General features: G+C 60.0%; 1 protein-coding gene across 1 annotated transcript in view; it reads right to left on the bottom strand.

Moving 5' to 3' along the window:
* CACNA1B (calcium voltage-gated channel subunit alpha1 B) overlaps nt 1-13,387 on the bottom strand; it is a 310,032-nt gene extending 296,645 nt beyond the window's left edge. The window contains exons 1-3 of the mRNA XM_049896435.1: nt 13,104-13,387; nt 11,993-12,098; nt 8,295-8,434 (exon numbers count right to left, since the gene is read on the bottom strand). Of these exons, the coding sequence (XP_049752392.1) occupies nt 8,295-8,434; nt 11,993-12,098; nt 13,104-13,387 (530 nt within the window). The remainder of the gene's footprint in view (nt 1-8,294; nt 8,435-11,992; nt 12,099-13,103) is intronic.
* Nucleotides 13,388-15,995: the final 2,608 nt, after the last annotated feature.

Raw genomic sequence — 15,995 nt, forward strand, 5'->3', positions numbered from 1 at the left:
TAGACCCAGGCCAGGGGAGTGGTGTGGTACAGGAGCAGCAGAACTGTCTGCCCTGTGTCCTGTCTGTGTGTTCACAAGCTGCCTGGCTGTCACTGGGCCTGGCGCATCTTTGGGAACCTGTGAGTCTTGGCATCCAGCCCAATGGCTCCTTCTGTGTAAACCAATGCTGCCTGCCCCTCACTCTCAGCCTCCATCTCTGCCTTCTGCAGGGGCCAGGGCCACCCTAGGACTGATTAGGAGAAGGGAAGCAGGCCACTGCCTCCCAGAATGAGAGCTGGGGGAGGCGGGCACAGGCAGAGTGGAAGGGCTGCAATGTAGGGTCTCTCAGGGGTTGCGCCCTGGACAGGGGCCTCCGCCTAACCGTTGGAGACCCTGCCTCCTGCAGACTCCACAGGGCCCACCCTCCGGCTCCCTGCCCTGGGCCATCCTTGGTGCCAGACGTCACGGCAGATCGGGCCCAAAAGCTGCTGGGAAAAGCAGTGAGGAAGGCCTCGCAGTTGAAAGAAAGGGTGGGTGGTGAAGCTAGGAAGGGAAGGGCAGGGCCAGGAAAAGGGGAGGGACTGAAGGGAAGGGCGGGGTCCGGGGTGGGGTAGGCGGGGGGGTGGGGCCGGGTGGGCAGGGGCATGGCCAGGGGCAGGGTGGGGCAGGGGGGACCGGATGGGGTGGGCGGGGGGCCGGGGAGGGTGCGGCCGGGTGGGGGCAGGGAGGGACTGGGGGGAGCCGGGGTGGGGCAGTGGCTGGGGAGGGCGGTGCCAGGGTGGGGGTGGGGGCAGGGGGCCGGGAGGGTGGGGCCGGATGAGGCAGGGCGTGGCCAGGGGCCGGGTGGGGCGGGGCCGGCTGGGGGTGGGGTGGGGGCGGGGCAGGGGAGGGAAGGGGCGGGGCCTGGTGGACCGTTGAGGCCGATGGAAGGGACAAACTGGGGGCGGGGCGGAACAACGGGAGGGGTGAGGCCAGGTGAGCCAGATTTGGAGGGGGTGGGGTGGTGCTGGGCCGAAGGAGCGGGAATCTGTGTTCCGGAAACCTGGGTCTGGTTGTCGAGTGATGTGGAGAAAGGACCAGAGAGGGCGGACCTCAAGCAGGGACAGGAGCACTGAAGGGAAAACTTCCCTGCTCTGGCCACCTGGCAGCCCCCTCCTCTCTGCACAGCCAAATCTGGCCGAGGGTCCCAGATTTCCTCCTGACCCCCACCGGTAGGGTCGGGGAGCACACCTGGGGCCTAATGGGGCCAGGCCTGGCTGAGCCCCGCTCCCGGTCATGCTCTGCCGCCCCTTCCTCCAGTCCAGGGATCAGCAAATCTGCCCCCACCCCACCCCTTCACAGCTTTGGCTCAGGCCAAGTAACTCGAGAAGCCATTAGCAACCATTCTCACCTCAGTGTGAATTTGCAGCTTTAGGCTCCGGTGAGAAACAGGGATGGGGCGGGAAGGGTGGAGGCCAAGAGCTGAGCAGGAAGGAAACGGGATCCTGAGCCTACCGGCCTCCTGGCCACAGCCCACCCTGGCCCAGTGCCCGCTGCACACCCAGACTTGGAACAATGAGCACTGGACTGGAGCAGCTGGAGAGGTGTCAGAGAATTTACCCAGGCCAGGCAGGCCAAGGCGTGTGTGTTGGGGGGGGGGGGGCGGGTACCTCTGCCCGGCACAAAAGGCAACTCCTCACCTGCTAGGTGAACTGGATCACTCAGGACAGGAGGAATGAAGAGGAGGCCCCAGGCACAGAGACAGGTCCAGCCCTCCCATGCCCTCCTCCCTGTGGGGGGACTGTGAGATGAGACTTCGAAAAACACCCCTTCCCCACTCCCAGCTGGCTCAGGTGTCAGCTGTTTTTCCTCCACCTGCAGCCCACCTGCAGGCACTGTCAGGGGCTGAGGTGCATTCCGGCCAGCTGACGCCCGCCCGTGCTCAGCAAGTCCTCACCAACATTCTGGGACCACAGCACACTGCAGCAGCTACACTCAGCAGGCAGCACCCTGCTGAACAAGGCAGAGCTGCTCCGCCCGGCCCCCACACGGCATGTGGGAATGCTGAGACCCCCAAAGGGGACACCTGGCCAGCAGTAAGCAGCAGGTGGAAGGCGACACCCCTACCAGCCTTCAGGATGTGGCAGGACCATCCCCGGGGACCTGTGGGGTGCTGCCGTCAGGGTCAGCTTTCAACAGGACATGAGAGCAGGCTTCATCTGAGGTCAGGCAATCGGGACCCCCTCCCCATCTGGGCTCAGGGTCCTTGGCCAGGGGACTTCCAGCAGGGCCCGTACTGGCTGCCTGCATCCTCCTGCATGTGGATGGAGTTAGCAGGTGGCACAGGGCCCAGAAGGGGCCTGACTCGGGCTCCCAAAGGAGAGGGTAAAGGAATTCTAATACAGAGAAAGAAGGGGAGGGGAGACACATACCCATCATGGTCCTAGAGAGTGGTGGGATTCCACTACCCCAGCTACCTCCTGTGTTACATAACCCACCACAGTTCCCCCAACCCAACACCACCTGCCTCAGCACCCCCACTCAGTCACCCACAGTCAGCGCGGCATCCCCGCGGCCACAACCAACATGGGCAGAGGGTCCAGTGCCATCTCTGTGACATGATGGCCCCCAGTGCCAGGAGCATTCTGAGACACCCAGGAAGGACCCCGAACTCAGACTCCAGACATGGGGTTCCAACAGCTCTCTCAGCTGCTCCTGGGCCCTCACAGGCTCTGGCTCCCTGTCACAAATTAGCCACGGGTGGGGGCAGGGGAGCCTGCAAAGGTCATTTCCAGTCTCAGGTGGGAGAGGGAGAGGGAGTCCTCTTCTACTCCCAAGGCCAACAGCAACTCCCACCACTGGGCATCAGACACCCCCAGCAACCCCCAATCAGACGCATCCCCCAGCAGCTCCCCCAACTGGGCACTGGAGACCTCCCCAGCAAACCCCCAACTTGACCAGGTATCAGAGACTACCCCCGCAGCAAACCCCCAACCTGACCCGACATCAGAGATCCCCACCCTCAGCAAACCCCCAACATGACCTGACATCAGAGGCCCCCCACCCCCAGCAAGCCCCCAGCCTGACCCAACATCAGAGACCCCTGCACCCCAGCAAACCCCGACCTGACCAAGCATCACAGGACCACCATTACAGGACACTAGGACTGAGGAAGGGTCAAGGATACGGCCAGGGGCTCAGTGGGGAGGGACTCCCTGGAAAGGCCCCAAATGCGACACTGCTCAAGCACCTTCACTCAGACACAGGGCTAAAGCCAGTCCACCCTCAGACACGGACCCAATGTCACCGGTCACTCCAAATTCAGGTATGATGTGGCTGGTCACCCCACTTGGAGTGTCACTCCTCACCTGGTGCTAGACATCCGTGGAGTCCACCTGTCCTGGCTCTCAGCCGAGCCGCCCCAGCCCCCCAGGAAGCACCTGCTGCTGCACCGTTCCCAAGCCAAGCATCTACCACATGCCCAGCAGGAAGAGGAGGCTTGGTTCCCCCAGGGCGCGGCCGGCCCAGGAGGCTCAGTGCCAGCACTGGCTGCGGGCTGTCAGCCTGACCTCTGGGCTCCACGGGCCAGCCGTCTGTCCCTCCCCAGCATGACTACACTCCTCTCTTCTCACAGGGGGCCTGAATCCAGGAGGGTAGGAACCTGAGCTCTAATTACATGTCCTGGAAAGAAATCCCAGTTTAATTTGGAGTAAAATGAGAAGCTGTGGTTGGAAACGTTCCCTCAGGAGCTACCTGCCTGAGCTTAGACATGTTTCTACTCCGTCCCTGTGGACCCTGAAGAGCTACGATGAGGAGCAGGGACACTGGGGCCCTGGGATTTGTGGACACCAAGGGGCCCTGAGATCTAGGGGATCTGGGGACACCAGGGCCCTGAGATCTGGGGACACTGGGAGTCCTGGGACCTGGGTACACTGGGGTCCTGGGACCTGGGGACACCGGGGGTCCTAGGATCAGAAATACCAGGGGCCCTGGGACCCTGGAAGAGACCTCGGGGCTCTGAGGGAACCCTGACCTACTGCCCCTGCCCCTGACCCCACTTGGAATCAATGGACCCCTCAGGGAAAGTCTAGGGTGGGGGCTTCCCCAGGAAGGAGGGCCAAGGGTGGATGAGGGCAGGGACTCACTGGGTGGAGGTAGGCTCAGACAAGGAAGGGGCAGAGGCAGGGGTTAGCATGGGGAAGGCAGGTGCCTGACTCACAGTCCCCGTGGGCTGCAAAAAAGTCTGTCTGGAATCCGACATTTCTCTTCCCAAGTCCACTGGGGTCTGGCCCCACCACCTCCACCTGGATCATACCTATCCTTGCTTCCTACTTTCTATTTCATGGCATCTCTTGGCTCCTCAACCCCTACCTTCTCACTATAGCCACACTCAGCCGAGGACAGACGGTTGAATGGAGAAGTGGGTAAAGGGAAGGAGGGCACTGTGGGGCAAAGGCAGGACAAAGTCTCAGCTGTCTCCAACTACATCAGGATGAGCTGCCACCTGCCACACCTTGACACCCTGAAATGCTTCAGAGCATGTCCTGGGGTGAGCCAGGCTCAGGCTTGAAGGTGGCTGGACCCTCCACATCAGAGCATCCTCCTGTAAACCATTCGCCACCACCCAAGCTCTCTCTGTGGGCGGGTGCAGACTTAGCCTGGCACCCCATACAGGAAGAGCATTCTCAAAGGCAGGAGGGGCAGAGGAGGGAGAACCTCTCTGTCCCAGAAATCTGCTATGGGCACAAACGATCAAGTCAGCTACAGGCGCAGACCAGAGGCCCTTCTCCTGAATGTGAGCCAAGCTGAGGCCAGGGACCCCCACCACTCTGTCTCCACTGCAACCCAAGAGACAATGGAAGATCCTGTTGGTCATCACGGACTGGCCCAGCCAGCTTAGTTCTCACCTCGACAGCACTACCCAAGCAAGTCCCCCAGGGCAGGCCCCACACATAGCCCCACTTCCCCTTGGGGACTCCAGAAACACCCCTGGGATCTGCACAAGACTCTCCGGCCTGGCCTGGCCCCCACGCACATCTCCCTGCTTGCCCTCCAGCTGCAGCCAGGGCTGCAGACACCCACTGAGCTAAGCCAGTCTCAGCCACCTCACTCCCCACAAGTGGATGCAGGTTAACAAACGCCCCCAGCGCCTTGAGGCAGAGATAAACTGCTCAGCTTACGGGCAATATGTGGAGGTCAGGGGCTTCCTGAGGCAGGGGGAGGGCACAGTCTCACAGTGCTTCTTCACAACCTCCACACCCACCTCAGAAGCAAAGGGAACCTGCTGTCCCTGGGGACCAGCCAGCTTCGCCAGCAGTAGGGCCTCCCACAGCGACCAGGAGCCAGTGTCCTTGTCCACCACACCCCTCCGCACCCAATTAAATGAAGCCTAATTAAAAACAACGAAGTAACGAGAAGCAACCCCAATGGCTCCCCACAAGGGACCTCAGCTCAGGAGGAGTAGGGTCCCTCCCTAGACTTCCCAAGGGGCAGGGTTTGCTCACCCCAAGACGGGACTCAGCACCTCCCTGTCTCACTTGCATGCACACACAAGCACACATGCACACACAGTACAGAGATGCACACAAGCATTCGTGTGCACATATGCACACATGTACATATGCTACACAGATGTACACGTACACACGTGTACACACACACGTGCATACACACACACATACACATGTGCACATGGACACATGCACACACATGCATACACCTACTCTCACACACACACACATGCATGTGCACACACGTACACAGGTTCACGTGTTCCTTTGTGCCACACATGGGAGCACCCATGTGGCTCTGGGTCTGTGCTCGAGCCTAAGGGACACAGGCACTCCCACACCTAGGGATTCCCCTCCCAACCAGCACCATGTCTAGAGACGGAGTGCAGAAAGAGGAGTCTAGGGAACATAAGCACCAATGCCCCACCCTGCACCTGCAGACACAGAGAAGGAGCAGAGACTCCCTGACCCAGAGGAGAGAAACAGCAAGGCAAAAGAGAGAAAGACAGAGGTAAAATAAGAGAGAAACAGACGGAGAAACAAGACACACAAAAACAGCCATCAAGGGGGAAAGAAACAGAGATAGACGGGTGGAGAAAAGGGAAGAGCCGGAGGGACAGAGAAGATTGGGGGTGGCGGGATAGAGAGAAGAAGAGGGAGAGACTGAGAACAAGAGAGACGGGGAGAAAGAAAAAGAGAGAGATATGGACATGCAAAGACAGAAGCAAAGAGAGGTAGGAGAGAGAGAGGAAGAGGTGGAGAAACAGGAAGAGATGGGTGTGGGGAGGGTCTCTGTAACCCAAGCAGGGGCAGTTAGGGTCCCAGGAGCCCTTGATGTCCTCTCGATGAGGATCCTCTCAATGGGGCTTCCGGAAAGGTGGGCCATTCCTACCCCCACTTCTGCCCAGGAGTGTGGTCAGTCAGCCCCACGGGAGAGACAGTTGCCCAGGGCACTGCCCTCAGGAGGTCCCAAGGCCCAGAAGACCCAGGGGTCTTCCCCAGGCATAGCTGCAGGTACCCTCTCCTTGCCCCCAAACAGCCCACACACTCAGCACCCTGAACAGCACCTTGAACAGGACCCTACCTGCCCCACCCAGCCCCCAGGTGGCCCAAGCACAGAAAACTGTGCTGTGCACTGCCTAACAAGACCCCCTTCAGCTTCAGTGACTCCCTATTCAGCAGAAGCTCCCTGACCTCTCTGGGTGCCACCCTTCATTGGGCTCTGGGGACACTCTGAAAAATAAGACAATGCTCTTGTCCTCAGGGGACTTGGGTCTAGAGGTGAGGGAGATGTAAACAGCTGGTGGCAGTTCTCAACACCACAAGCAGTGCCCACAGAGCTCCCGGAGCTCTGCCCTCAAGGGGCCATCCTTGCCCCACTACCTCCCACCTCCATCCCCACCTCCAGGTCTCATTTCACAAATGCTTGCCCTGACAGGGTACCCACCGTGGGGCAGGAGGCATCTCATTGACCCCAGGTAAAGGCGTGACATCATGCACCCCACTCTAGAAGGTATGCCTGTGTGTGTATACATGTGTGTTCATGTAAACATGTGTGCATGTAAACATATGCATGCATGTGTATGCATGTGTGTAAGGCCTGCATGCACAAGTGAGCATTGTGCACATGTACGTGTGTGTCCATGCCCCTGGAATCCACAGGTCTCCAAACAGAAGGCCCCGCCACCCCCTTCCTTTCTTGACCATTATGAAAAACAAAACCAGAGTTGCCAAGACACTTGCTCAGTTCCAGTTTCAGAGGCTCCCACCCCAGCAGGGTGACGACAGGCTGTGCTGCAGGCCCAGGGACTAAGAGAGGAGCCCAAGGCAGGTAGGCATGACAGACTCAGGCGATGGACGTCCTTCCTCCAGGGAAGCAGCCAGGACAGAGGAGAACTGCACCTGCCGCAGACACCCCGGGGAGCCAAACCCTCCTGTTGGCCCCAGGCCCCAGCTCTGCAGACACTGCCTTCATGCAGCCAAGAAGCTGGCCAAGGCCAGCCATCAGCAGGAGGAGCAGATGGGGTGGGTCCCCAGACCTGGGGCAGGCAGAGGCCCCGGCACCCCAGCCATGGGCAAGTGGCGGGGGCCTCGTTCTGAGGGCTTTGCTCTCACATGCAGAGCCCATGGAGTGTGACCCCAGATCCAGAGACGTACAGAGCCACTTCCTTCCTTCTCCACACTCAACCCAAACTTTCTCTCCATCGGCCTCGGAAGGATTCTGGGCCACAGGCGCTCCCTCTTGTATAATCCTCCCTGGACCACAGGATGCTGGCCAGGAGTCATTCACAAGCACTCCAGATCTGGGTGCAAGCAGGTTCTCTGGGGCGGACTCCCCTGGCACTCACCACCATCCCACCATGGAGCAGCAACACTGCAGCCCCACACCCATCAGATAAATACAGAAACTGAAGCACAGAGGTAGGGCTCACAAGGAAAAGGGTGCACTCCCCCAGCACCAACCGCCCTTCCAGGATCTTCAGGGTTGTTTGCGGAATTGCAGGTTGATAACCGTTGGGGTTCATTTTGTGGAGGAAAGTGGTTGGGGAAGGACACCGCGATTGAGCTCCTTGAAGACCGAGCCTCCCAATCGGTGCAGAGGGACTCTGAGGCAGACACTGCCAGGCAGTGCACGCAGACACACACAAGTGCCTTTCCCAGTCACAGGCAGCGGAGGGCGGGCACAGAACAGGGCTCACCTACACTGTGCAACAGAGGCCAGAATCCTGCGAGATCGGCCCTTCTCAAGGGGCAGCCCTGCCCCCACAGGAAGGCCCTTTACAACTGCATGCCTGTGCCCACCCAAGCACCATGCCGCACACCTACCCTGTGAGCACCACCACAAAGTCCATGACATTCCAGCCGTTGCGCAGGTAGGAGCCCTTGTGGAAGACGAAGCCCAGGGCAATGATCTTGATGCCCGCCTCAAAGCAAAAGATGCCGATGAAGTAAGGCTCCGTGTCATCCTGCAGGGAAGCACAGGGTGAGGGTCGCCACTGTCCTCTCCAGGCACAGGGCACAGCAGCTGGCTCGGGGAGACCACCTTCCCTGCCACATCCACTGTCCCAACCAACCCAAGCCCTGCCCTACGCCCCACAGACTTCTTCCATGAAGCATCCCCACCACATATGGCCAGCAATGTCCCATCCACACCCAGGAGGTACCTGCGCCCCTCCCCGTCGCCATGTCTGCTTCACTGGTTCAGAGGGCCAAGTCCTGCCATGTAAAATCACTACGGTGCGTTTTTGCTTATAGAAAGAAGATGATGATAAAAGTAATATTTGTTGGGCATTTACAATGCAAATTTTTCCTGAATTAACTCGTAATCTTTTCAGCACCGTTGTGTGATTAAGTGTTATCACCATCCCCATTCTAAAGATAAGAAAACTGAGGCACAGAGAGATTAAGTAACTGGCCCAGATGCACATGGAAAAACCGGGATTCAAGCCCAGAGGTGATCTGGACACTGACCTTGGGCTCCAGAGCACCCTGGAATGTGGCCTGGATAAAGCCCTCCCTTCCAGCACCAGCCAGGTGCACCTATTCACCCATCATGCCTTCTGGGAGCAAATCTGGGTGGGGAAAGCAGAAATGGAAGCAGAGCTCCACCAGAGCACAGTGTAGTGACCGAAGCTGCCATGCAGCCCCCAGGGCGGCAGCTTGGAGACTGGAGGTCAGGCCTGAGATCTTGCTGGCAGGGTGGAGCTCAAGGTGTGAGCCAGCTCAGAACTCAGTCCAGACAAGGCAGGTGGGCACCTTGTGGCTCACCAAGATTAACTGGCTGGCTGCTGACAGTCTGCTCAGGGACACACAAAAGCCAAGTGGTGGGTGGCAAGAGACACCACTCACTTGGGGAGGGTGGCCAAGAAGGCCTCCAGAGCAGGCGGGCCCCACAGCTTGGGGGTGTGAGCTAGCCAGACTGAGGTTAAGGTGGGGAGGGGGCTGGACTCAAAAAGCCAGTACAGCAGCCTGTCTGCATTGGTTGGAAGCTGCCTTGAGAAAGGGGTGATGGGAGCGCAGGATGGTTTGCCCTTCCGAAAGATGCTGTCTGGTCAGGGAGAGGCCCGAGGAGGGGAAGAGAGGGCAGGTCAGCTCCTCTAGGCACTGTGCACCGCCCCCCCCCAGGAAGTCTGGGCCCCCTGACCTGCTCCTGCCCTCTGCCTGGACCTTCTTGTCTCACCTTTGTGGGGCCAGCCCACAGGCTGGCTGGCAACAGCAATAATGGAAGCTGCTGGCACCCCAGGGGCTCAGCATCTCACAGGCATGCACGCCCAACCACCCGCCCGCCGCCCTGCCGCCCAATGCTGACTCATGGCTGATGTCCCTGGAGGGGAGCACACACCTTTTTGGCCTCAAGGCTCTAGGGTAACTCAGTTGCAGTGGGGGGGATCCCTGTTTGTGAGGGAGGGGCTGCTGGCCATCTACCCTGGGGAATGGCTGGGCCCCAGCAAACACAGATCTGCACAGAAGCTTCCAGATCAAATGAAGCTAACAGGCCCAGCCCCAGAGACAGAATGGCCAGAGCCAGCAGATGGGGGTCCCCAATCAAGAGCCCTCTCCTCCCAGCCCCACCCTTGACCAACAGAGGCTGAGGGTTTGGCAGGAGCTGGGGCTGGAGTGCAGACAGCCAGGGCTATAAGCTAGGGGCTCTGGCCAGAGGCAGCCCGTGAAGCTGGTGAGTACGTGAAAAGCAGAGCCCCTCAGAGACAGGGCCTGGCACGCAGATAACCCTCCTACCCACTCCCAGCAGCAGCAGCTCCTCAATCTGAGCCCGGAGCTGGACCTCCCCTCTCTCCAGGCTGCCTCAGTCCATCTCGAGAGCAGACTGTGCCTGAGAACAGGAATGGGGTCAGGCAAGGGCTTCTTCATTCCAAGGCATCTTCCCCTTCGCTCCCTGTCCCCGGGTGGCCTGCTCAGCCCCCAGATCCTGACACAACAAAGTAAAACCTCACACCCTCCTACCTTGCCAGAGTAGTAGCTCAGGCCAGGTGGAGGCCCCCTCACCCACCCTCATCACACCTGCTGCCCAGCCAGCCCCACACTGGCCAGACTTCACTCTCCTCCCAATCCGAAAGCCCTTGGGGATATGGCCACACCCTGAGGCTGGCATCCGAGGCTGTCCACAACCCAGGGCTCTGCTCCTGCCTCCGACTCCCACCTGCCTCTCCAGACAGAGCAGGCAGGGCCCAAGAAAGCAAGTGATCCCACTGGGCTCTGTCCCTGGGCCAGAGTCACCAAAAGGGACACCGGGCACCCTGTGCTTCACGCCTCCCCGCTCTGCTTGTCCTCACATTGTCTGCCAACTTCCACCACCAAACCCCACTTGGTCTTCCAGGCTGTGCTTAAAGAGATAATCTCTCTTTGGAACCCCTGCCCCTGGGTGTCCCTTACTTGGTCCTGCCAAGTCGTGGATGCCTCCAGAGCAGCCTTGCCCTGCCTCCCCCAACCCCCACTGCTGGGCCTTGGCATTTGGTAGGAGGGGACTTACCATGCTAAGCACCTAATATGCATTGTCTCACGCTCATCTCCAGTTTGAAGCTGGAGAAACAGAGCTTGCCAGGGTATGAACAGAGGGAACAGCCTCTGGATACCCATCCCTGCCCCCTAGAGCAGCCATCTTCTTGGGGACCTCAGGGGAGGCACCTCAGGCTGGCTCCTAAGCTATCTCACCACTGAAGACCCCAGTCTCCCAGCCCTCTCACCCCAGGCCCAACCAATGGACCAGGATGAGAGGGGAAGCCAGGGAAGGGGCCACGCACTCATCTTTGAAGTGGTGCTCACCCTCCTAGGACACCCCCCTTCCTGCTGACCTATCCCGTCCCGGAGACTCTGCCAGACTTTCCCCTCAACCCCCACCTTAATGTCTCTTTCGTGGGAGGGGGGACAGTTCCCATCCTTAATTCACACCTCACCCTCCTGGCACCCTAGTTCCTCCCAGACTCTCGGCTTCAACTGAGGACACCTCCACCTGGGGAGGAGTGCTTCCCATGGGAAGGGATAGTCCCCACAGAGAAGGGCTCCCCAAGCAGGGCTGCAGGGCAGACTGAACGAGAGATCAATGGTCCTGGAGTCCGGGCCACACCACGGGGACCAAAGGGAAGGGCCAGGGCCAGCCCGCCCTTGTGCTGACACTTACAGAGCCCGAGCCCCCGGCTATTATTGCAAATTCTCCCTTTCAGGTCTCAGGTTTGGAACTTAGATTTTTAGAGAAATGCCTAGCGCTGTGTTCCTGGGTGGGTCCATTTGGGGTGCAGGGGTGGCTAGCGCACAGGGCAGACTATCTGGCAGCTACCATGGCCTCTCTCAGGCCACCCTTCCTCATCAGGAGTGGACATGGCTACTTGTTGTCCTGGCCCTTGAGGGGGTGTTAGCCCCATGGTTTTCTGTCTTTTTCTTCGACTGAAGGAGAGAAAAGAGAGCTTCCTGTTCGAGGAACTCTGCGTGCCAACCAGAGCCGGACAAAAGGAAAGCGAGGCTGACAAGCCTGCCCACCCCCATCCCACTTGCAGCCCTCGGGGACTCACCAGTCGCTCGGACATGGGCGTCTTGTCCCCGTCAGGGAGGTGCTGCTCCAGGGCCAGCACGATGCAGTTGGCGATGATGGTGGCCAGGATCATGTATTCAAACGGAGTGCGTGGGTTAAGGACTGACTGGGAAGCTGAGGGGGAGGGGAGGAAGGAAGTCCGCGGCGATAGACGCGCAGTGCAGCAGTCCTGACCACGCTGCCTCCGAGGGGCTGAGAACGACCAAGTCTGGAGCCCCCTTCCAGTGAACGAGGGCCGCTCTCATCGCTCCCTGCCTCCACGCCTGGAGGCGGCCGCGAGACCGGGCCTCTGCAGTGGCGGCCTCCGGCCCTCTCGGCCCGTCCGGCGGCCGTCAGCACCGCGGACAGCGCCTCCGCCCCGGCTCCGCCTGCTCGCGCGCCAGCGGAGAGGGGGCTGCGCACCCCAGGCCGAGCCTAGGAGGAGGGCCGGGCGCAGGCGCACGCTCGCACCTAAAGACACGTCTCCGCAGGCACCTACACGGGCACGTGAACACACATGTACCGAGAGTCGCAGCGCTCGTGCACACAGGCCAACGCAGGCGCAGCACCAGGTTCACGATGGACCCGCAGAGATACACCTGCACCTGCCGCCAGGCATGCGCAGAGTTCGGCCGCACCTGTGCCCACACCTACAGACGCGAACGCGCCCTCGGTGCCCTCCAGGCTGGCCACCGGCTCCGCGACCCAGTCCCGGCTCACGGGACCGAGCACGGGCAGGACCGAGCCCAGGAGCAGGGGGCTCCGCCCAGCGTCCACCTTGCTGCTGCCGCCACGACCACACGCACCACACACGCCGTACGAACGCACACGCGCACACTCACATAAACACTCACACGCACACGCGCACACTCACATAAACACGCGCGCGCACACACACACCGCGCGCAGAAGGGAGGCCTCCGAGGCCCCGCCCCGCCCCCTCCCGCCGTCTCCGCGGCGCCGCTCCCCGGGTCGCACCCTCCTCCGGCCCCGGGGAAAGATGGCCACTGGGCACCGCATGCGACCCGCCCCAGCTGCCCGCCCGGCCGCCCCTCCCGACCCCGCGGGACGCGGACCCGGTCACCGCGTCCCAGCCGGCCCCGGCAGGATATGGCCACTCCGTGATGCGCTTGGCGTATTTGCGGACGACGTTGTCCTCGCTGAAGACGAAGAGCGAGCGGTTGACGGTGAAGCAGTTCTGCTTGACCGGGATGGGGTTGTACAGCGCCATGGTCCGCGCGCGCTGCGCGATCGACTGCTTGTAGAGGACCCTCTGGCCGGGCTGCAGTCCCCCCGGGCCCGGGCCGCCCACCCCGCCGGCCCCGCCGCCCCGGGCCCGCTCTCCGCCGCCGGCGCCCCCATAGCGGCCGCCCAGCTCGTCCCCGAAGCGGACCATGGCTCCTGGGAGCGCTGGGCACCGCGTGCATCCCCGGCCCGGCGGCCCCAGAGGGAGGGCGCGGGCCCCCGAGCGAGGCGCTCTTAGCGGGACCGCCCGCAAAGCCGCCGGATCTGCACCCGGAGCTCGCCAGCCGGGACCCCGCGCCGCCGCCGCCGCCGCACCCGACTCCGCGGCCCCGCGCCACACCCTATAAGGGGCCGGTCACGTGGCGGCGCTGGCCAATCCGCGCGCGCCCCGCCCGCGCCGCCCGCCCCGCCCCCGCCGCCCCCGCCCCGCCCTGGGGCTGCGCCTGGGTCCCCAGTACTCCCCGCGGCGCCCAGGCTCGATGTGCTCCCCTCTCCCGCCTGGCGCCCCGGCCCGGCACTGGCCAGATGCAAAAACGAGGCGCCCGCGGCCCGGGAGCCGGGGGAGGGGCTGCAAGCCCTCGACGGCCGAGCTCTGCCCAGGAGCCCCTCCGCCAGCCCGACGTCTCCCTGGGCCCCTGTCCCTCTGGCTCTCCAAACTGCCAGCAAGGGCCCCCATCTGACCGCAGACCTGCTCCTCCCCCCGAGGTGGGGCACCACAAGCCTCGGAGATGCTTCCGGGAGAGTCAGGTCCTGGATCCCCAAGTTGCTTCCACATCTCTCCCTTCTCCTCGGCGACCGCGTCAGCTCACGCCCCTCGCTGCGGACCACCAGCCTCTTCCAGGAGGTTGTTCCCAGGCCCGTTCCCGCCCAGTTCCAGCCATCTTTCCGGGGTCTTTGACAACCTTAGAGGCGATGCTTCAACGCCCTGGTCTCTCAAATTTCGTGGTGGACAGCCCTATCCTGGCGTGCCTTGGTCTTTGTTCATGCCCCAGACCTTGCCGTCACCAGACACTGAATCACCTCCAGTGTCAATTTCAGACCTTCCTTTCCTCTTTCCTTCCTTCCTTCCTAAATATTTAACGAGAACCTATCATGCGCTGTTCATCCATGCACTCATTTATCCCCTCAACAGACCTCGAGGAGCACCTAAGCACCCAGCCCCGCGTCGTGAAGCTGATGCTGGGCATGGCAAACATTTACACAGTGCTTGCTTTGTGCTGGAGCCCTGGTGGCACGGTGGTTAAGGGCTCAGCTGCTAACCAAAAAGTGGGTAATCTGAATCCACCAGCAAGTTGGCAATTCCACACTGTCCTCTAGGTTCACTGTGAGTCAGAATCGACTCGACAGCAACTGTTTGTTTGTTTGTTTGTTTGCTTCGTGCTCGGTGCTGTTCTGTGTGGCTCACACTCAGTTCACTCATCCAATCCTCACAGCACGAGGGTAAGGAACCTTCCCAGGGTCACCCTTCTGAGAGTGGCAGAGGAGGCAAAGCAGGTGTTGAGACCCTGTCTTCCTAACCAATACATGGACAGCACATATATGTCCCACCCAGCATCAGGGAGGGGTGTGTGCTGTGAGGAAAGACGACAGAGAAGCGAAGTTGGGGGTGACAGTGCAGGCAGCTCTTTCACCTGGGGTCCGAGAACACCCCTTTCAGGAAGTGACCTTTCAGAGAGTGGACCTATGCATTGCAGAGGCCCAGAGAATGGGGGTCCAGGCAAAGATAGAGGCAGCAAGCATGGGGCCCTGAGGGGGGTCTGGCTTCTGTCCAAGGGGGATGGGAAGTCAGTGGAGATCTCTGAGTAGAGTTGTTGTCATCTGCTCCATTTTCTAGAAAGACCCCTCTAGTTGCTGTGTACAAGGCATGTATTGCTCAGGATGCATTCAGCAGGAAGCCAACCAGTGCCTGGTGCAGACAGTTTTAACCTCATGTGACGAAAAGTCCTAAAGTACAGAGTTTCAGGAATACGGACTCTTCCATCCTTCTTGCCATGATCACCACATACACTTTTTGTCCTTATACTTGTCACCTCATGGCCTCAAAGTGGCTGCCATAACATGAGTGACCATGCCTTTACACCACCATCCCAAAGGTGAAGTCAGTGCAGGCATAAAAAGAATATGCATTTTTTATTTCACACTGTCCCCTGATACTTGGCACATAGCAGGTAATCAACGAATATTACATAATAAGATAAAAACAAAGGTTTGTGAATAAGGAAGCAAAGTGTGTCTTTGGCACACTCATGCTTCCCATTCCATAGGACTCTTAGCACTCTTGAACACACCACACAGCACCACCTGGCAAGGAGGTGTCTGATGAGAACCTCCTTCCAAGTCCTCCATCCAGTTGGTCCACCCCAATCATGCCTTTGGACATGTAATCAGGAAGGATCAGTCCCTGGAGAAGGACATCACACTTAGTAAAGGGTCATCGAAAAAGAGGAAGACCCTCAACAAGATGGACTGACGCAGTGGCTGCAACAATGGGCCCAAGCATAACAGTGATTGTGAGGATGGTGCAGGACCGGGTAGTGTTCTGTTCCATTGTACACAGGGTCACTATGAGTTGGAACTGACTCGACGGCACCTAACAATAACAATCACATCTAAGGCATCAAAAATTACCTTTCCCCCATCTTCCACCAAAAACTAAAACAAATATAATTAAACAATAACCAAAACCAAACGAAATTCACTGCCATCGAGTCAATTCAAACTCATAGCAACCCTATAAGATGGAGCAGAACTGCCCCATG

This window comes from Elephas maximus, chromosome 9 (genome assembly GCF_024166365.1).
Source record: "Elephas maximus indicus isolate mEleMax1 chromosome 9, mEleMax1 primary haplotype, whole genome shotgun sequence".
Taxonomy (NCBI): Eukaryota; Metazoa; Chordata; class Mammalia; order Proboscidea; family Elephantidae; genus Elephas; species Elephas maximus.